The 21502-nt window shown below is 45.7% G+C and overlaps 1 protein-coding gene across 1 annotated transcript; it reads right to left on the bottom strand.

Moving 5' to 3' along the window:
* Positions 1-802: 802 nt before the first annotated feature.
* Positions 803-20456, bottom strand: tiparp (TCDD-inducible poly(ADP-ribose) polymerase). Its single transcript, XM_056441183.1, has 7 exons — positions 20162-20456; positions 17977-19037; positions 10473-10662; positions 9862-10049; positions 5586-5882; positions 3811-4068; positions 803-2226 (listed from the first exon to the last, which is right to left on the bottom strand). The coding sequence occupies exons 2-7, from the start codon at positions 19008-19010 to the stop codon at positions 2037-2039; spliced, it is 2157 nt and encodes a 718-aa protein (XP_056297158.1). The 5' UTR covers positions 19011-19037; positions 20162-20456; the 3' UTR covers positions 803-2036.
* Positions 20457-21502: the final 1046 nt, after the last annotated feature.

The raw sequence follows: 21502 nt of genomic DNA, 5'->3' as shown, positions 1-21502 counted from the left end.
GAGATACAACAGATTGTGTTACTTTTTGAGAGAACCCAGCTGGCTCTGTCCCCCGTTTCCAGTGCTCTGAACTAACGTGGAACTATTACCAATATTCACACGAAAAGATAATCCAATAAATCAGAAGGACCTGATTTCAGTCATGTTCACAATGGTTGCTTTGTCCTCTGGAAACAAATAAACACTGCAAATGAGAACAAGCCAAGACTGAGAGAAAGGAAGGTCAGATAAAAGGATTAGGGACAGAAAGACAAGAGATGAGGTGAAAGATACAGAAGAGAATCAGGAGGAGGAGGGGGGGGGGGAGAAGAGAGGGAGGGGTGTTGCTGTCGAGTTCTCCTGCTGAGCCCCATGTGTGCCGTCTCTGGGCTGGGATAGACGGCTACCTCCGCCAGCTTCCCTCTGGACCGCATTAGACGTGGCGCTCATAGAATACTGTTGGGCTGTGGATGTGGGGGAGGAGAGCCCGAGGAGGTGGCAGACAGAGGGAGGAGGGCTGAGCACCGGGCACATTCTTTTCCGGCTTTCATACCACTGGACCCAGACGAGAACAAATAATCAGATGAACGCCTCAAAAGCGCCGACTGTAAAACATCACGCACGTAGCTGTGGCTCAGCATTTGGTGTCACTCTTCTCATCTCACTCTTTTCAGAAACAACTGGAAGCAATGAGTTTCTAAATAAGGAAGTCTTGTTTTCCAGATTACTGATTGGTCTGATATTTGGAGTGAACGTGGAGCTTCGTAACTTCTACATCCGACTCGACATGATTTGAATAAAGCACAAGTTGACCAATTATCCATTTTTTTTCTTCTTTTAGATTCTTTATTTAATCAATGTTACATTAAACTAACATAAATAAATTTGTTTATGAACAAAAGGCACACAGTTCAAATATAAACAAAGAGAACGCCTGTACAGTTTGTCTCATTAAAACATGTCTACTGTCTCAGAGAGAGAGCGGTCCGAGAGAGATGAGTTTCAGGGGGAGTGGGGGTGGGGGGGGGGGGGTTTGGGGATGGAGGGTTTTGTTGACAAAACGCTACAGCGCCGCCGAAGTCTCAGCGTGAAACTGTACACTCTTCAATACCCCCGCGAGGAACTGAAGTGGTGGGCCGACCGGGCACAGCCCCGGCTTCACGGGAAACCTCTGCCGGGAGGTTTTTCTGCGGACGTCCATTTTTAAAAAGTCCCACTGAAACTCACGTCCATTTGTCTGTTTGAAGAGGCCACACGATTCATTTGCACGAAGAAAAAAAAAGAAGAAAAAAAGAAGATTCAAACACGCAGCACAAAAAACGTGAGAAAGAAGAAAAAAAAACCGTTGGGCCCGGAGGCCGGGTAAACACTCACGAAGATTTTTGTAAGAGAATGACGGGCGTCGGTGTCATGGTTTCTCTATGGAAGCGTCTGATTGGTTGGTTGCTGCTTCCTCAGAACAATACTGCCAGTTGGTCATTCAAAGCACTGGCAGGACACTAACGGTCTACCGCAGCATTTGTCCTGGTGCGGAACGGAGTTCCTGTACAGCCATACGACTAAGTCAAAAGGATAAGAGGACGAGGTTTGGTTTCTCCTGCTCCAGATCAATAAGGTAGATACAATCCCGTGATCAGCACGAGGCTCCTCATCCTACTAGATGACAAGGTGGGGAATATATGAGTCCAGTCGAGTCCGTTGGGGTCGCAGCTCTTGATGTCAGTTGTCATCCACCTCTGAACACTGGATGAAACCGGTGTTGTCCTTTGCTAGTCCAGTGTTGTCCAGTTTAATCCGGTCTAGACCAGTCTGCAGGATCCAGCCGACTGCAGACCCCCTCGACTCATGTTGTATTTGAAAACATGTCCGCAGACCGTTTTAACATGTTTAGCACAGCAGATGGGTGAAGTTCAGTCGGGCAAAGTGACTCTAGATTCCAGCTCGTTATTGGCCTAAACTCTTCTTTTTCACCTGACGTGGCAAAGTCCACACACCTGGCACATTCACAGACGAGACGTATTCGCAAATGCAGGCAGACCCCAGGTCTGATCCAGAGCTTAGACGGCGACAGTGCTGGGTACCTCCTCGTAGTGAATGATGAAGTAGGGGTAGCTCTGGTCATCGTTGAAGATGACATAGATCTGGGGGTCCACCCAGTTGTCCACACAGGAGTCATAAAGGTCACTGGAGGGGTCACGAAGGTTGATGGGTGGAGGTCGCCGCATGGAGGGATTTCCTACAGTAAACCTGTAAATATAATAAACACAAGAAGGTAAGTAATGTGGTCTGAACTATATATAGTAAAACTGAGAAAGCAATTGTCTTTATATTGCGTCGCACAACCGATTTTAATACAGTTCTGCAAGTCTGGAGTTATAGAAGAAGAATTTACCATTCAAAAGTAGACTTAGAAATTCACTGACGACAAGATTGCTGCTGCTCCTCCTTAAATAATAGTAGCATATGCTGTATGTGCATGAAATGTATGTCTTTGTAAGTATAAGAAATGAGCCAGTGCATTGTAACCAGGGTTTTTCCCCTCTTTTAAATATTAATTTCACAATCTAAAGAGCAGTAATCCATCACTGTTTGTTCCACTTTCTCTGGGGGTTCATGAATAAAACATATTCAAATGAGAACATGTTCCGCGACCGACAGAGTGGATGGGCAGAGGCGTCACACTGCCGATGGGCCGAGATACGGCTTCGGACAGGAGAGTTAACCGCAGTGCAGGAAGCTTCCCGATTGGTCGATATCCCTGCTCAGGTCTGGAAGCAATGTCTCCACCGGTGCGGTGGAACACATTGAACACGTTGACCGTGTTTGGGATGCGTGTCCTCCGGGCGCACCGCAGACCGTCTGCTGCGCCATAACAAAACTGGAGATGGATGTTGGCTTCAGCCAAATCAGCCATTTTACATGTGTGGCTCTAGATTTGACTCGCAATTTTAAGGAATGGGAGTCACATCATGACTGAATGATGGCTTATGGAAAAATAACCCGTAGGGATTTCCACAATCCAAATTAATTTGGATACGTTTTGTAAATGTAAGGGCGAGATAGTCATCGCGTCAGAAGGTGCTGTTGTTGAGACAGAGGTATGTGCTGGAGGGGAGAGGCTTGTCAAACAGCTCCGATGGAGACGGTCAAAGATGAAACCCAAATAAAAACAAAAAACCTGAACTGACTTAGCATTCCCCAAACTAATTCACTACCAAACTGAAGCATGATGTGTCTTAGCGGAGATATACAACTGACAAAAAGAAGAATTAATCATATGATGCCGCTAATACTGAGAAATTAGAAGGCTCACTATCACATTGAATATATTGAGAGCTGTGAGGAGTTCATGCAGAGGAAACTATCCTATTAATATCTCAGGTTGTATTATATTATTGCTGGCAATGCTGCAAGTCAATTGTGTAAATAGGAGTTTGCATCTTTGTGATGAAGTGCGATCATTAGACAGAACCAGAAAATTACGGGTTCTTTTATCGATAGTTGAACATTAAAAATATACTTTATCACAATATTATATATATATATAGATAGATACTGTGTGAGGTCCTGGGACAGGGATGTCTATGTGTACAGATTGTAAAGCCCTCTGAGACAAATTTGTAATTTGTGAGAATGGGCTATACAAAATAAACTGAACTGAATTGAATATAAATATACACACATAAGTACCATAAAAAACATTAAATCCATAACACCAACCCCCTTAAAAGACATTATTTTCGCAGTGACAACACGAGACATTAAAAGTCCCATCCATAATCAAAAGAAACAAAAATGTCTCCCACTATTAACGACTGCTCCCACACACACCTGCCAGTGAGGACTTTAGCCAGGAACATGCAGTGGACTCCTTTGGGCGAGCGCTTGGAGAAGTTGTGGGAGTAGACGGCCTTGCGGGCAAAGTAGGAGCCCTGGCCAAACATGGTGGCGTGTTTGCCGCAGACTCGGGGGTCGAAGTTGTGCTTGCAGATGCCCTGCACCACGTCCGCCGAGGTGCCGTGGAAGAGGTGGCGCTCGCTCAGCAGCCGGTCCATCTCCGACATACGCCGAGACATGTACTCCTTCTTCCTGTTGGAGCAGAAAGGGGCCAACGGTGAGATGTGTTGGTGATAAAAATAAAAAAAAATAAAGTTATGAACAACACCCCGTACTCTTCACTCTTTATTCGACGAGGCTGATGCACTGTGAGAGAATTGCTAAATAGCCGGGAGAAATCCTGCTTATTCTTTGAAAACCGGTTGAGAACATTGGGCCTAATCCGCTTCTCGAGTAACACACACACGCAACTCGTTTGATGTGAGCCGATCAATCAGGCATGCGGAGGCAAAAAAGCACCTCGAGCCAGAGAAGCCGTGTCCTCCCATGACCCCGCTGCCTGTGGCTCGACAGACAGACTTTGATGCATCTGAGCATGCACACACACTTCAATTTCCTACAATCCCATTTTTGGACGGAGACGGACACAGACACACAGACACACAGACACACAGACACAACTGTCACAGCTGATAGAGCCGGCCCTACTCTAACCGCCGTGGTTCGCCCCCTTTGTTTGCTACAGGAACACCATCATCAGCAAACATCTCGCCATCCGCCGACTCGTTCTCACAAAGCCCCACACAGCTGGTCCCTCTCCCTCGTCTCACATCGTTTCTCATTCATCCTGTGTTTGTTGTGAAGAGATGTTCTCGTGCATGTTTCTTTCCAAGAGCAAATATGCAGCTCTGTCAGATATAATTTGAGGTCAACAGCGGAAATCTGGACGACTAGAAGAACAATACATGTTGCTGTGGCCAATGTGACGGCAAATTTGGTCCCCACCCAAGGGTGAGTCTTTTTAAACTGAAATGACGAATATCGAAGAACCAGAACTCGTCTGTGAAATCATTTATTCTTGCAAGAAGAGTCACCGTTACTCGGAGTTCCTCAGGAGTCTGCCACGGGTGAACTGAAGAGTCAATGAAACAACATGTATTTAAGGGAAACAAGAAGAAGGAGGATCCAGGAGGAGACTTTTGTCTTTAGGTCATTTGATGAGTAACCAAATGATCAGATCGTCCGATGAGTAACCAAATGATGCAATCACCCGATGATCAATCAAGTGATCAGGTTCCTTGATACTCAAAAAAAAGATCCTGGGAATTATAACACCTATCAATCAGTCTTCATCCTGTCCGCTGTTATAATTTGTCTCCACAAGTGATTGTTTCTGTCACATACTGTCAAAGAGGATACAATGAAGAATATATTAAATTCCCATTACACCAATTAGACCCCGAATCATTTAACAAGACAGAAACCACACCACACTAATATGTTGTTCCAACTATAGCATCACTCTGGGTTCCTGATATCCTCTAGATGTAAACTTATTTCTGTATGCTTCTAAACTAAATACTGTCTTCACAATGACACATGCCTTTATGTTTTATATATATATGCTACTTGCACCACAAAGCATGTAAAGGGAAAATTAAAAGAATTGAGGACGGTCAAACCCGACCAGAGCAAAACAGCCTGACTGGAATGTTCCCTCTGTTTTTAGATGAACAGAGGATATCTCCAGCAATGAGCAAGTGACTCACCTCTTGTACTTCTCCCAGAGAAAGGGGTTCTGCACACGCTGGATCTTGAGGATCCTAAACTTGGTCTCCAACACCGTCTTGTGGAAAAGGCTGTACACCGTCCGGTAGCTGCGGTCTTCACGTGACACCGGCACCTGCAGGAAGTCCTGGCTCATCGTCATGGGCAACCATGTTTCCGGAAAAGGGCTGGGCGGGTTGGTGGCGGTCGGCGAGAGGGGATATGACACGGTGAGATCCATGGACATGGAGGAGGAGGAGGAACACGGGAGGGGAAATGAAGAGAGGCCGCCCAACGTCCTAGAGAGAAAGAGAGGAATAGAAAAGGTGTTAAAAAGAAGCCGTCAAAAATATTGTGAATTCAAAGGAAGATTTCTGTAATGTAGTACTTATGATAGAAAACCATTGTTGAGGACACTTCCAGTTAATTCAAACAAATGTCTTTTTATGGCATTGCTAACTGGAGTCAAGAAGTTTGAAGATGTTTGTAAGTTTACTGTACAAAAGGCTAAAAGGGGGATTAAAAGAAGATGTATTTCTATTGTAGGATTCCAATTATGGAACAACGTTAAAATGGATATAAGAATGGTCAACTCATTTTGGGTTTTCAAAACGATTATTTAAAAAACAATTTTTGAGGGTTATAAGTATGATTGAAATGTATGTATATGGAAGATGTATGTGAATATATTTCTATTTCATCCTTCCTGACCGCCAGAGTTCTTAGTCACTCGGAATCCAGTGCTAAGCACCGCCTCTGGCGGTCATCCAGGATTCATAGAACCATAGTTACATACGTAACTTGCGTTCTATTTCATCCTTCCTGACAGCCAGAGGCGGTGCTTAGCACTGGATTCCGAGTGACTAAGAACTCTGGCGGTCATCCAGGATTCATAGAACCATAGTTACATACGTAACTTGCGATATATATATATATATATATATATATTTTCTTTTGTATTTTTCTTTATTTTATATTAATTTTCTGATTTATTTGATTATAATAATTTATGAAAGGAATATATAAGCATTTTTCGCTTCTACCTATACCTTTTCAGTCTTTCTGTTTTGCATATTATATAGAATAATATTGTATTGTATTGCAATGATTGACTGAATAAAATACACAACAACTACAAGTCAGTGTTCAACATGTCAACCTTGTGTAAAAACGTGACATTTGATAACTAACGAGGATACACTTTAACATACATGTAGAATATTATAGCATGAATGGTTTGAATGGAGGGATCATTTCCAGCAGCTAAATTCCACTGAAAATCAACAACCCTATAAACTCAACACACCACTCAGAAAACAGTTTCCCTACAATTAGCAGCACATTACACGGCCTAGAATGAATTGACTTTGGTTCCCCACCACGAACATCGTCGTTACCTTCATCGATATTGTACTTTTCAACTCCAGTAGCACTGATCTAAAGAACTAAAAATTATCCAAGGAGAATTTCTCAAAAGATAAATAAATAACATACAGTTAAATAAAAAATAAAGAACATGTATATGTTTGTACTATAGAACATCCTCTTAAAGGTCTTCCCATGTAGCACAACATGCTCAAACCAGTGATGAGACATGGAGCACACTTCAAGAACAACTCCAATAATAAAAAAATAACTCTGAAATGTTAACTTGTAAAAACGCTCCTTCTATAAACTACATCCCAAGCCTTCTACCTATTTCTATCTCTGTTTCCCGATCGAGGCCGTATCCTCACGTTGAACCAACTGCCTTCCAAAATCATGTTCCGCCAACTGTCAACGGTGACATCACTGTGGGGCTGAGCGGAGCAGCCGGCAGCCGCCAACGACCAAACAAAACAGCTCGGCGCGAAAATGAAACCCGGGCACCAAACAAGACGGCAGAGTGAAGGACTGACAGGAACGAGACCAAGGGAGAGGGGAGAATAACAAAGCCAATTGCAGAGCTGTCAGGAAAAAGCCATTGTGTCTGACATTTCAGTCAATAACAGTGGTTTGCCTGTCAAGTTATTGCTCTCTAAGTGTAAACGCTGTTAGCCCTATCAGCCCCCAGAGAGCGTGCATGTGTGTGTGCGCGTCGCCAAGAGACCGTGATCAGTGCGACTCCCGAGTCAGTGCGACACTTTTTCCTCGTTTCTTTTCTCTCGCCTGTCTGTCCGACCTCGATCTCTCCCCGCAATCAATGTCACTCTATCTTCCCCCCCCCCCCCCCCCGTGTGCTTTGGAGAGATCACGGCACGGCCTGCTGCCGTACACAAGTGGGACATGAAAAGGGACATGGAACAAGAGGGCGATGGAGCTGAGGCCAGAGTAGACAGAAAAGGGGGAAAAGATTGGGACGGATAACGGGGGGGGGGGGCTGAAAATAACATCACCAGGAGAGAGGGATGCCAGAAGGAGAGGGAGAGAGGACAGGAGGGAGCTAGGGAGAGTGCCAATCAAGCTAATGACCTCAGCTTCTAAGCCGGGCACAGATTGTTCCTGACACACACACATTTCACCAAAAAACTGGTAATGCTATTGCAATGTGTCTGCTCTTTGTTCCCATGATGTGACTGTGTGATCACATCTTTGTCCTGCAGAGTGATTAATCAAAGCACACCCACACACACACAACAACAACCGGATGAAAAAGTCCCAGGAACAAATCCCTCGATCCAAAGAATTCCAGCTTCCCACAATCCCATTTCACACTCTTTTCCCCCAGCAGCTCTGGAAACCATTTAGACCGCTCTCCCTTCCTCTCACTGTGCTCTCTCCATCTCGCTGTCTCTTTCTTTCTTTCCTGTGTCCTCCACTTCCTCCATCTAATTTCCTCCCTCCATCTCCTGCTCTGCATCTCGTCTCCTCTTGACTGTCAAGGCCCTTTAGGAACAGCTCGTACTCGCGCCCGCTCTGTCCGGGACACTGGCAGGCCGCCGCTCCAGCAGCCTGCTCGGCAAAGGAAGTGAAACATTCTGCAAATGGGGTGAGATGACTCCACTTGTTTCCAATCTGGTATCACTTGTTTTAGGAATATCACTGAGGCGAGTGCAGCGAGGCAAATCACTTCACTGCGATGAAGAGAAACTGGAAGCTGAACGATGAAGAAAGTGAACAGATCTCATCTCATTCACAGATTTATCTCACTAGCTATCAGACAAATAAGATTTAAGGCCAATTAAAATGTATTTCTTCATCGGTCTCAAACGTTCTCAGTCTCGTTGTCTATTATCCATTTGTCTGGTTCAGGCCCGTTTCATTCTGCTCTGGTCAGCTCCTGTATCCCGGTAACTCGGTTTGTATGGGTCAGGAACCTTTTTGACTGGGAGAGCCATAAAAGCCAAATAGTTCAAAATATATTTCATTGAGAGCCATATAGTATTTTTAACGTATAATAAATTAAATATGTCTTGCTTTTAATGCGACTTCTGGTGCTGCGTGATGCTACGGGGGGGGGGAGGGAGACACGTAGAGACAGAATGACATGCTGTTGTGTAGAGACGATCAATAACAGACGTTTAGTTTAATAAAAGAACAAAGACGTCTTTAAGAAAAGGGACCTTAAATTACTTCTGCTGTAATCTGGCGCGACAGAGAAAATTATAGGGGGGCGGGCGGAGATTATTTTTTTTCAACTCAAAATTGTCTGGGATGCCGTCACCGGAAGAGCCATAGGTTCCCGACCCCTGGGTTATAGTATAGGTTCTAGTGCTGTGATGTTTAACAACATTGGAAAGGATTAAAGGTGAATGTGGTGCCGAGAGGATTTGGAGTCTTCAGCACTGAGTGTGACATTAGCAGTGTGTCCCGACCTCCGTGTGCCCGTCGGTCTCCTAACAGGGACACACGCTCACAGAACACGTAGAGCCACAGGAAGACAGTGTATGTGTGTGTGTGTATGTGTGTGTGTGCGTGCGCTAATGTGCACGTGTTGCCAGGAACTTAATGTAAAATCGAGAACTTTGTTCTTATTCTAAATGTTGCTTCATATCCAAAATACGAAATGTTCCCTAACAAGGTTGAGATGTGAGAACTAAACGATCAACCGAGGACTGACTGTTCCTCACAGTTGCTTCTAACTAGCAGCTAAACCCTGATGTTTATCAGGATATTTTCGCTGTCCTTCACGGAGGTTAAAAGACGATGACCTTTTGCATCTAAACAGCTTCCACATCGACAACACCAGACGTGTTTGGAAATGAGCTTGTTGGTCAGCTTGTCCTGTATTTGACGAGCCGATTGGCCGAAACACGGGCAAGAGGACCGTGACATCAGGTGTTAAATGTCTCCACTTACTGTAGGAGCGGCGTGAGCATCACAGAGGACATGAACGTGGGACGCTTCTTGATCTGACGCCGGAACCCGAAGACGGCGTTCTGCTGGAAGCCCTCCCTGATGTTGAGGATGTACTGGTTCTGGAGCGTAATGAATCGCACCTCCTTAAGACCCCTTGAACTCGCCTCCTCGATGAGCTTCACCACCGGCTGTGTCGGCGAAGATGCGAAAGAGGAAGAAGAAAAGTGGAGACGGGAGAGGAAGAGATTAGACTCAATCGTTTAGCACTTTATGTTCTGCATTTTCATTCAACTGTGGAAGGCGGAAGGGGGAGTTCGGAGAGGGAAATGTCAGTGAAGTGCGGTACAATGTCCGGACAACGGAAAGCCGAGCTAATAACGGCATCATCGCGAAACACAAACAAACACTGACGCACAGATAGAAAAACAGTCAATCTTTACTGATTTGGTGAAATAAACTGCTGGGGGAAGAGCTCTGTGTGTGTGTGTGTGTCTAAATTGATCACATCCCAGTGGCGAGCCGATCGATCGGTTTGGGCAGAGTTAATGCGTTAATAGAGCGTGCGCGCAGACAAACAGAACACACATGCATAATTGCACCGAGTGGCTCACCTCGGAGTATTCCCTCCAGCCGAAGTTGTCTCTGCAGTAGTACTTCCACACCATGTGACAGCTGGGGGTGGGGTTTGGGTTCGTCGGAGGTGTGGGTAGAGGGCTGACGGGAGTGGTTAGTCGTCGGACGCGGTCAAACTCCAGGTCACACACTCGCATCGCGCCGAAGTCTAGGGAAAACACACGACCCCTGGAACAAAAGAAGTTGAAAACCAGTTAAACTTCTGTAGTCAGCAGGGGTAAAAAACAAACAAAAAAGCATATTGGCACGATCGGCTAACATGTGGCTGTGGCACGGTGACCTAAATGGTCACAGTTTAGAATTCTATGAAACCTTAATTTAACCAATGTGCTCCAGGGCAAGACGACCGAACCGCTAACTGCTCACTCGGCACGAGTCACGCGGGGTGACAGCATCGGCTACGTGACAGAGGTCACATGTTCACTTGCAGAAAATAGAAAGACAAAACATTGCCAAAACATCAGATTTGCACAAACGGAAAACATAAATGTCATCCGTCAAGCTTTAAACCAGAATGACGTGAGCAAGTCCGCCAAGGAATGTGCCGTTTCACTATGTAGCATGACGGTTAAATGAATAGTAACAGATACTTCTCTAATGTCTGTGTAGTATATATGAAGCGTAGCTCATTAACTTTGCTTTGTTAATATTGTGTTTATAAGTGAGCTTTTGGAGTTTCGAACAAAGGGGGCGTCGTTACCTTTGGACAAAGCCAAGTTCGCTGTTCTCCCCTGTTTCCTGCCTTTATGCTAAGCCAAGCATATTTAGTAGCATCGATCTTTTTATCTCACGCTCGGCAAAAAGTGAATGAGCTCATTTCCCCAAATGTTCTATTCCTGCAAAGCGTTGACTCTCATTTTAGCAAAGCTGACATTTCTCTTTCAAAGGAGGCCTCAGTCGGATTCAGCTAGAGCAACGTGTTATGTAACATGCTAATGTGTTAGCGTCTGCGAAGTAAATACATGTTAGAAACACAGAGCCTAATCTTATCACGCGCACACAACCTCCCTTAACCCCTCTCTGTCTCGACAAGCGTGGGACAAATCCCTCGGAGTGTCTGTGTGTGTGTGTGTGTGTGTGCATGTGTGTGTGAGAACGTGTGTGTCTGTGTGTGTGCATCACTCTCTGCATTAGTCCTCCATACGGCCTCTGGCAAATTCTTTCTGGGTCAGACATACCACTCACATAAATGTGGGCATCATAGACTGGCAGGCCATGGAAGGAAGCCCGACAGAGAGGCACACGCACAATCTCACACACAGTCTCACACATATGCATGTCCATCACATACACACACAGTCACGTGTAAGATTTGCAACACACAAAGGATAGCACATCGCCTGACAGTGTTAATGGGCTCATCGATTAATGCCGAGAATCTAATTGGACGTCATGTCAAAGGTCAGACAGCGGACAGGGATGTGGGATGTGTACAGATTGTAAAGCCCTCTGAGGCAAATGTGTAATTTGTGATATTCGGCTATATAAAATAAACTCAATTGAATTGAATAGTCATCGGCGAGTGTCGTGTGTCGGTCTGAAAATGAGTGTATGCGTCTGTGTGTATAGCAGGGGTTGTGTTCTGGCAATGTGGGGCGCCTCAGGTTTGTTCTAAATAAAGCCCACAAATTACATTATAGATGTTTTCCCGTCTAAAACACAGAGGAGCTGGCTGTGTGGACCGGCTGAGTTATTGTTCAACAGACTGGAGAAGTGAAACCTCGTTTCATGATAGGTACACTGGATGTAAGTATATAGCTGTGTCTACTAGAAGTGCAAATACTGGTCACTGTAGTCACAGACACACACACACACACACACACACACCAGTTTCGGTCAGGAAGGTGATAATGAGAGGCACAGAGTCATTTTCCAAAAAAATAAACCCGAGACTGAATACGATATTTACAGTGTGTTTTTCTGCTAAGTCACGCTGGGACTGCATCCCCTCCAAGAGGAAGTGAAATAGGAATTGAGCCAGTGAGCACATGCAGAAACAAAACAGCAACCGAGGAGTGAGTCACCGATTACCAGGCCACCGGTTTACCAGAAAGACGTCCACGAGTTATTTCTCTCCGGACTGCATTCGAGTGTCCAATAAACAAAAAAACAAAAACAAAAAAAGAGACGGTTTCATTGTCAACTCAAGCTCAATGTGAAGGAGAATGTAACATCGTTCTGCCCTGTTCCCCGTTTCTCTTTCTCGTTTCTCTGTTCTCTGAACTTTATGTCTGAGAAAAAAGACGCACCTGCATGGCTCTTTTTCTCTCTCTCTCTCACACACACTGTCTCTGTGTCTCAGTACAGAACAGTTTCTGCAGCGATATGTTATGACGACAAGAGCTTCTGTCTATGTGTGTGTGAACTTCAGAAGGACTTTCAGGTTTTATTATGAGGAGGTTATGTGAACTTAATTGTCCCATTTACAAATAGCCTCCCAGCCCAACTGATTACCTTGATCTCTCTCTCTCTCTCTTCTTACACAACACACACACACACTTGGAAGAAGATGGCTCTCTCGAAAGGTCAGTCAATCATTTTCAAAGCCTTTCACAGAGTTCTTTTTCCCTCACTTGTAACCAGACTCGTGTGAGCCCTTCTAAAAAAAAATAGAATTCCGCCGGTTAAACTAAGTGCTTTCAAAGTGGAGGTCAATCAAAAGATGGAAAGAGACGCGAGGCACGGCCACTCTGGCAAGGTCGACACTTTCAAGACCGAGTGTCGGGCTGTTCCGTACACGCACGCGAAAGTCAACAGAAAATGCAAATTGAAAGAGCAGTGCGTTTTAGCTTTACGGGAAGAAAATCGGAGACGTTCAAATGGTAAACCCAACCGCTGACTAGGGAGGGGTGTTTGTATGCTAAAGGTGAAAGACGAAGGCCCTTGAGCAAGGACGTGCAAAGAGAATCCGCCAAACCGGCTCTGTCCTTGCAGCGGAGAGCTCCCGGGCGTGTGGATCAGTGCTGACTATGGGAGCAGGGTGTTGCTGGAGAAAATGTTTTCAGCGGAACCTTTCCCTGGATAAATAAAGGTGAAGAAAACTCACAGCACTGTCAAAATGTATGTTAATCCCCCCTCTGCCTTTAGCACACACACGCGCGCACCACTTGGAACTTTCTCACGGCTGCACACACACACACAAAGACCCGCATACCGGCATCAGTCATGCTCTTGTGAACGTCACCGGCTGGGAGAAAAAGAAAAATACAACGGAAGAGCTCACTCATTTGCACGTGCACACGCACACACGCACTCCATCAAGTACTGCCCTGATAAGACAGGCAGTCAACCGAATCTGCTGACGAAGGCTTCTTCACACACACGCACACAAACACAAAACGCACAACCTTGATGTCATGGGTAAGGGTTATTTCCTCATGTCGAAGCTCTTCACTTCCCAGTTATCTGTTCAAATGTGCTCCATTTGAGTTTTGTTGGGGGCTCTGAAGGCCGCGCACGACACGGAGTCACACAAAGAGAACGGGAACGAGTACACGCCGAGCGCCTCCTGCGTGCCCTGGGTTGTTCCTGTTAAGAGAGAGTACCCGTCCTCCTCTGCGGCACATCATTAAGCCAACAGTTCAGGTTGTCCTCTTGCTAAGTCCTTTAACCCTTTCTTTGAAATTGTAAAACTCTTCGAAGGGCACAAAACATGAAAGCAGCAGCGAAGGGAAGATAACTGAATTTGACATACAACACTGGGGGACACTTAAGCAGAAGAGAGGATATTGCTTTAGCGCAGAGGCGAAGCACACATTTCCATATCTCGTACACCTCTTTAGGGACAAAAGGAGGAAGCAGTGGGGAGGAAATAATTAAATAAAAAGATGGAGGAATGAAGGCAGACTGAGTAATAAGAGGCAGAGCGACCCAGACCTCGCCCGACTGATTCATGTGGCATGGACTGTCTGACACATTATAGCCACACACACACACGTACTGATTATCTTGACAACGCCTCTTTTCCCACACGCACAATCACCACACGCAAAGCAGCTCTCATAGACACAACTATGCTTGAAATTCTTTGATTGGTGACCAATGAGGTCACATGGAATCCCCCATGATATCAACACACACACACACACACACACGCACCGTGGTGTCAGGTCGCTCTGCCCTCAGGGCTCCGTAACTCTTTATGGCAGTTAATGACAGGCACGGCTTACAAAAAACTCTCTCAATCTCTCTCTCTCTCTCACAGACACACATGAATATGTGCTTCGTCATGGTAATGTAAAAAAATCAGAACAATGTTTTTCCAAGTCGCTTATAGATATTAAAGTAAATTGGTGTCGTTAGAAAAGATTTGGTTCAGAATTTTTGTTTTTTGCACACCACAAATGTGCTAAGAAGATGAGTGTAGAAGATTATCACAGTAAAACTTGTAGAAGCGATGACTGCGCAGTCCTCCTTACTGCCGACTTCATGACCGCGGCGAATTCGCCAGACTTCAATTCCTGCTTATCATATGGATGGGATTAACCTGTGCTATGGATCATACACACATGTGAACAGCTCACCGCCAAACACACACTTGCATTCGCTACAATAGGCCGCACAAGACATAATCAGATGCAGACACACAAAAATGCCTGTACGTTTTCTGTCCACTCCTTCACTCCCACACCATAAAAACGGGCCTGTGTTGCCATACCGACAGTAAAGCTTGTTAAATCATCTGCTGCTCTTTAGATCGCTAACAATGTTATCATTTGGCTGTGGTAACCACGGTGATGACTTCGCCCTATGTGTGTGTGTGTGTGTGTGTGTGTGTGTGTGGACTTGCGTGCATGAAAAGACAGGCTGGACTGCGCCTCTAAAGACAGAATCAAAAGAGCTCACACACACACCCAGTGCAACACAAAGCGTTGAGTAAGTGACTGAATTGAGCGCTGAATAACCGCATCAGTGCGAGCGTGAGCAGTTTACCGACTTTCCGGTTTGTCGCTCACCACCCGATCAGATCTCACGAGCATCAGGACATCGCTACACAACATTGAGATACACCCGAGGCAACTCGACCACTGCTTTTGGGTCCTAACCGTCGGTGTAAATAAACATTGGATTTGGAGAAGCCCCTCCCCTTTTTTTAAACCAGGAATTAGTCAGCGTTTGCACTTACTGCGGGTCAATGCGTAGCCACTCATCAACCCCACGTATGTGAGAGTGTCAGTTGTGCGTTATGTCTGCACTCTAGCATTCTCAGTCAAACCTGTTTTTAGGGTCAGGGTTAGAAATACTTTTAAAGCACATTCTTGAGAGTATTATGACGTGGGTGGTTGAAGTAGAATGTTCTCCAGCAGCAGCAACAGAGAGGTTATGATAAAAGAAATAGCCATGATGAGAAAATATTTGACAGACGGGTGTTTATGGTGTCAGGAACTGTGTAATTAGGTAATAATTAGTGTGAATTCAGTGATTATCTAGCTGGTGACAACCGGTGTCAAAATACTTGAAAGAATAATTACCAGAGAATACATCAGAGTCAACTTATAAAATGTAAAAATACTTGAAAGAATAATTACCAGCGAACACAACAAACACAAATTGTTGGGCAAAATGTTTCGTACTCAAAGTAAAGTAAAACAATAATGACAACAGGTGAGCCAGATGGTCGTCTCTGACTGCGAGAGTGTGACACACTCAACGGGCCTCAGAAAAATGTAGGTTGACACCACCAGGTGCATGTCCTGTTGGTGGTGCAATAGGCACTTTGCATAGAGTTTCAGTTGAAAACTTGAGTCAACAAGTCAAACACACAGACACATACAAATCTTTGTACACAAACCCAAACCTATGTGTGTGTGTGTGTGTGTAGTGTCAACACAGACATAAACAAAGACAAAGACAAACACACATGGCTGTTCAAAGGGCTGCGGTAATCATGAAAGACCCGATGATGTGGACGTGGTTGAGGACATAATGGCATTAACGCTGTGTCGTTAAGTATTTTACATGGACTGCACTTTTAACCCAATTCAGACAATAAAAGGACCGAGACTATTCAAATGTCCTGATCACATTATGGGATCGTGCCTGAAGTGGACATAATATAGTTTGAATGTGGTTGTTTACAGCTCAAGTTGCCTTATACGTGTCAGCTACACCTGAATTAAACAAAAGACTATGTGAGCATTCGCTGATTTAGAGATAACAGGTACATTGCGAGACGATGTCCGCTCTCTGTGACTGTAAATGCTGGCGATACCTTGCTAGATTTTCTTAGGGTGAAATAGATTTAGTAAACTGGAATATAAACAGAACGAACAATAAGCTAACCGTGTTTAGAACAAGGTGAAGAGCGCCCATGAGTACACACTCTTTGTGCGTGCGTGCCGGTGAGAATGTGCCTGCATACAGTACAGTTTCACAGGAAGCGGGGCATGGTCCTTTATGTCACCCCACTGGGGCTTGCCAAGTGCTTGCATGTGTGTGTGTGTGTGTGTGTACATGTGGGTGTGTGAGAGAGTGAAGAAAAAAAAAGGTTTATCTCCGTCTGCTAAAAGGCGTGCGTGTGAGCACTGCAAACCACTGAGCTTCTCTATGCAGCCTATTCGTGTGAGCGCCTGCGTGTGAAGCAGTGCGTGTCTGTGTGTGTCTGTGTGTGTACACAGCGGTGTATAACCAAGGGAAGATGAGAAGCTGCCAAGTGCGTCTGTGTCAGTCACAAGGGTCGTGGAAGTTCACAACTTTTTGCTATAGTTTTGGACGGAGTGCCAGCCAATCACAGGGACTTCAGAAGCAGGGGAAAACAACCCGGGAACTAGATAACCAATATCAGGGCTGGGCTATGACGTGCCGTGAATATGCAAGGGCACAAACGCCGATATGATAGTTCAAATAAAGATGCATGTTTGGTACATGAACTAAAAAACACGTGACGGCCAGACCGCACGCACACAGAAGATTTTAACCCGCACGCACACGGAATATATATATATATTTTTTTAAAGGGCTCATACACGCTTTCACACATGCATTAATAAACCACATTGAGAACTGTGAAAATAACAGGCACATTCACTTGGCTGCAGTCCACGAGCCACACAGAACAGCTGTGGAGTCAACGCTTTCAGTTTGTCACAGGTGGTGAAACCAAAGAGGAAGCTTGGGCCGAGGTCTACTGTTTCCAACACTGCGGACGAGAGGTGCTTATCATTCACAAGCAGCATATCGGCTTACTGCGCCGTTGTTGCCGTGTCACTTGTGTCAAATATTTGTTAATTCATAGGCACTTGTGACATGTTGACAATGTACCGAGTCAGCGTTCCCGCTTTCAGAAGTCTGAAGATTGTTTTCAGTTCCTTTTATGAATTGATTGAATTGAAAGTGAATTGACCCCCCTGGCCACAGGTACAGATCCAAACCAGACCTCACCTGCACAGTAAGTTCCTGTATCGAACTGGAGGGCACACAATAGACACAATAAAGGATAACAGACAAAAAAGGTTGCACTGAACCCTATAGAAGGATACTTACTGAAACTTGAGCCTGACTTGCTCATTGTCCGGGTTGCAGTACAGTCTCTCCAGCTGTTCCTGGGAGTCGTCTGCTATGCTCTGCCACGTCTGATTACTGCTCCTGCGGATCTGCCAGTGGTAGGGCAGGACAGTGTGGTGGTGGGCGCAGTCATTACCGTATACACACTGTCCCTGGAGGAAATCCACACAAATGTCCACCGAGTCCGACTGGTGTGTGTGATACTGGAGCTGCGTGAGCAGCTCAAAGACCAAGTCCAAGGAGGCCTCTTCACTTTTGTCCTGAAATAGCACTCCTTTGTCGGGCTGCAGGAGGAGCGAAAGGGGGGTCTGGACGCCGGTGAAGTCTTTGACTGGAGGGTTTTTAAACCCAGAGGTTAAGAGGCCATTGCTTGTGATGCTCCCCTCCTGGTGGAGCGCCTGTGGTGCAACTGTGGGAGGTATATCTCGGCTGGGGGTCGTTATTGTCACCGTGCTGCCGGCCGCCCTGAGGCCAGGTTTCGGCTGAAAGCAGCGGCCTTCGGGAGGGGTAGGGTCCGTGATCTTGGGTCGCTTCGCTCGCCGCTCAGTCTCCTCCAGCTCCGCAGTAGTATCGGCTATTTCCACGTCACAGTCGCGGGCCATCAGCCCCCCCGGCACTCCGGCCCCGGCTGCGGTGTTGTCGGCAGCACCCGGGTTCTTGAGGCACACTTGGCCCATACAGTTCTGTTTCACCACGACCGCTGCGCACAGGTTCCCCGCGGTCCTGCCCGGCTGGTTCCGAGGGACGAACACCCCGTCCCCGGACACGAGCGCATCCGTGCTCAGTAACGTGGTCAGTATGGGGTCCTCCAGTGCGCGGTGGAGGCATTTGGCGTCCAGTTTCCTCGGCTTCTTCTTGAAATACGGTTTCACGAGGGGTATTTTGTCCGGGAGTCCCACTATCCGCTGTTCCGTGAAATCTTCCCCTTCGTCCATATTCAAACTCATATCCAGGGAGATCCCAGTCGGCACACAGTCTGTGGATTTCTGGAGAATGTGCAAAGTGTTATCCATGACGCCCTTCCTTAAACCCCGAGCGTCCTGGGAGAAAGAAAAGGGGGAAAGAAAGATGTAGTCATCAACAGATAACACACATATACACCTATAGTCATATTTTCCACGGTGAAGTCACCCCATCCTCCATGAAGCGATATGATTGATAGGTTGCTATGGCGAGCTATTACGCTGTAACAAAGAAAAGAACAAAACCGGAGGACCTTTCCTTTCCCGGGATAGGAAGCCCTCGGTTCATCTGCTGAAACGAAACCGGTTTAACATCTCCGAAAAAAGCGACACTCATGGTCTCATAATGACCCTACAGGAGTAATTAAACACAAATGAGCCCGAGCACGAATAACACAGCGAGAACCGTAATAACGATGAGCCGAAGCAGACTATTATAAACCCTCAAATGATTGTTACAGCTTGTTAGCCGTGTAATGAATCTAGTTGGGAAAGGAGAAGGGTTCACGCAGCTGCTTGCGTCCACTTACTGAAGCGGAACAATATATTTATATATTATAAGCCTACCTAATCCCTGCTGAGAACAGAAGTCACCAGTTTAATTTAATATATATATATATATATATAATCGTGTGGACTATTTCGCTTTTCACTCCGTGCGTGAGTCTGTGGGCTCTCACCAACGTCACGCATGCAATTACAGCGACGTCGTCGAGCAGCAGCGATACCATCACCGCTGTAACAAAACCCCTCTCTCCCGGGACTATATATTTTGATTACGGGAGTCCGATACGCGGCCTCTGCCGTCTACGTGCCGCTTTCACATGGTTGCGCGAGCAAGTTTGCACGTAGGCTGCTGTCGACACACTCACTCCTCTCTCACACACACACACACACACAACCCCCCCCCCCCCCCCACACACACACACACACGCAGATAGACAAAAACGCACAAGGCACTGCGGCGAAGCAGCGACAAAAGATACGCGGGGCACCCCGAGAGCTTGTCTTATCTCACCGCCTCGCGACAACTCGTTGTGGAGCGGGGCGGCGGAGTTGAAACGCTTTTCTTTCTTTTTTTATAAATAAAAAAACAAGAGAGGCACTGCAGTGGGCTGGCAGGGGGCTCTGCAGTAGCGCAGACGAATAACCTCGCTACATTTCCCTCTCGGACACAAACGAGACGACAACAATCCCCCTACCTGCGCGATAAAGTCCGCCCCTCTTCCCTTGGTCTCGACACTCTTTGGTGGGTTAAATCCAGTGCGTACATCGGTGGAGCTCCGTATCCAGTCTGAAAGTATTAGTATCCGTGTCTGGACTAGACTGTAGTCCGGTTGGGTTTCTCGTGTCCCTCTGCTGCCCCCGCCGCTTTCATGCTCTGTCTCTATTTCATGCTGTCTGTCCCTCTCTCTTTGTATCCTTCGTACCCGATAGAAAGGCGCAGGCGAGGAACAGAGACCGACAAAGGGCGAAGCACAGCTGTGGCGAGCTCTGCCTGCCTCCCGGCTCCGCACAGCCAGGCCCCGCCCCGTAACCTGGTCACAGGCGGGGCTTGGCTTCAAAGAGAGAGGCGGGGCGGGGGGAGTCGTCTGGTGGTGATCGGAGGAAGCTGCATGGGGGTTGTGGAGACCCTCCGGGGGGGCTTTGTCGGGCTCCGAAAGTAGGGATTAAACACGAGAAATGTCATTATTATACAACCATTAAGGCAGACCAGCAAGACTAATTTAGATAATGTCCCTAAGTAAAACGAGCAGCCTATTTTTATTCTTGTGTGTTGCTGCTACTGACTCGACAAATTTCCCCTTGGGGATTAATAAAGTATATATCTATCTATCTATCTATCTATTAAATCAACTCCACTTCAAGTAAAACACATGCATTCAGGTTTAGGTTAGCCAAATATTATTATACGTTGTATAATATTGACAGATTCATTTTTGATTCTTCATTGTGTACCTATTGAACCGTTTTTATGTGGTGTATGCACTCTGTCACATTCATTACAGTTCACACAAAGAACCCATAAACAACCAGTAGCTACTTTACTGGCCCAGTACTCGACCACAGGTTTTCCATCTGTGAGTTAGTTAGTGCAAAAGGAAATAGGGTCTTTTGACACAGGACCCCTCAAGACGGGTTTACATGATTAGGTAGCTTAATAATGCAAGACCCTTATTAGTTGTAGGCCTATTTTGGGGATTTCTTGTGATTTTTGTGTTTACATGTATCTTTATCCAAAGACCACCTCAAACATCTCTATTGGAGTCCATGAAGCGCTCCTAACCAAACATCTTTTTCAACATATTTGTAAAAAAATAAATAAAGTCAAATAAAATCTTAATTGAGAAAAGTAACTACATGTAGTGGAGTAAACAGTAAAATATGAATCTGAAAAGTATTCTAAAATGTTGGGTTAATATTCTTGTGAACTTTGAGTGTCAGTAGAGTTATACTATTCCTAGAAATACGGTGTAATAATACGCCTGAAACATTTCATCATTTGTAAATATGTGTTCAATCAAATATTTAGTTAATTAAGT

This window comes from Pseudoliparis swirei, chromosome 20, assembly GCF_029220125.1.
Source record: "Pseudoliparis swirei isolate HS2019 ecotype Mariana Trench chromosome 20, NWPU_hadal_v1, whole genome shotgun sequence".
NCBI classification, from domain to species: Eukaryota; Metazoa; Chordata; class Actinopteri; order Perciformes; family Liparidae; genus Pseudoliparis; species Pseudoliparis swirei.
This window is presented reverse-complemented; position numbering and strand designations above follow the sequence as displayed.

Bases quoted from the DNA above. Each gene is read 5' to 3' on its own strand.
- tiparp (XM_056441183.1), bottom strand. From the start codon at position 19,010: ATGGATAACACTTTGCACATTCTCCAGAAATCCACAGACTGTGTGCCG. The intron at 4,069-5,585 runs GTGAGTCACTTG...CTGCTCCAACAG, and splicing joins CTCTGGGAGAAGTACAAGAG to GAAGAAGGAGTACATGTCTC. The intron at 2,227-3,810 runs GTGTGTGTGGGA...TTATATTTACAG, and splicing joins GCTAAAGTCCTCACTGGCAG to GTTTACTGTAGGAAATCCCT.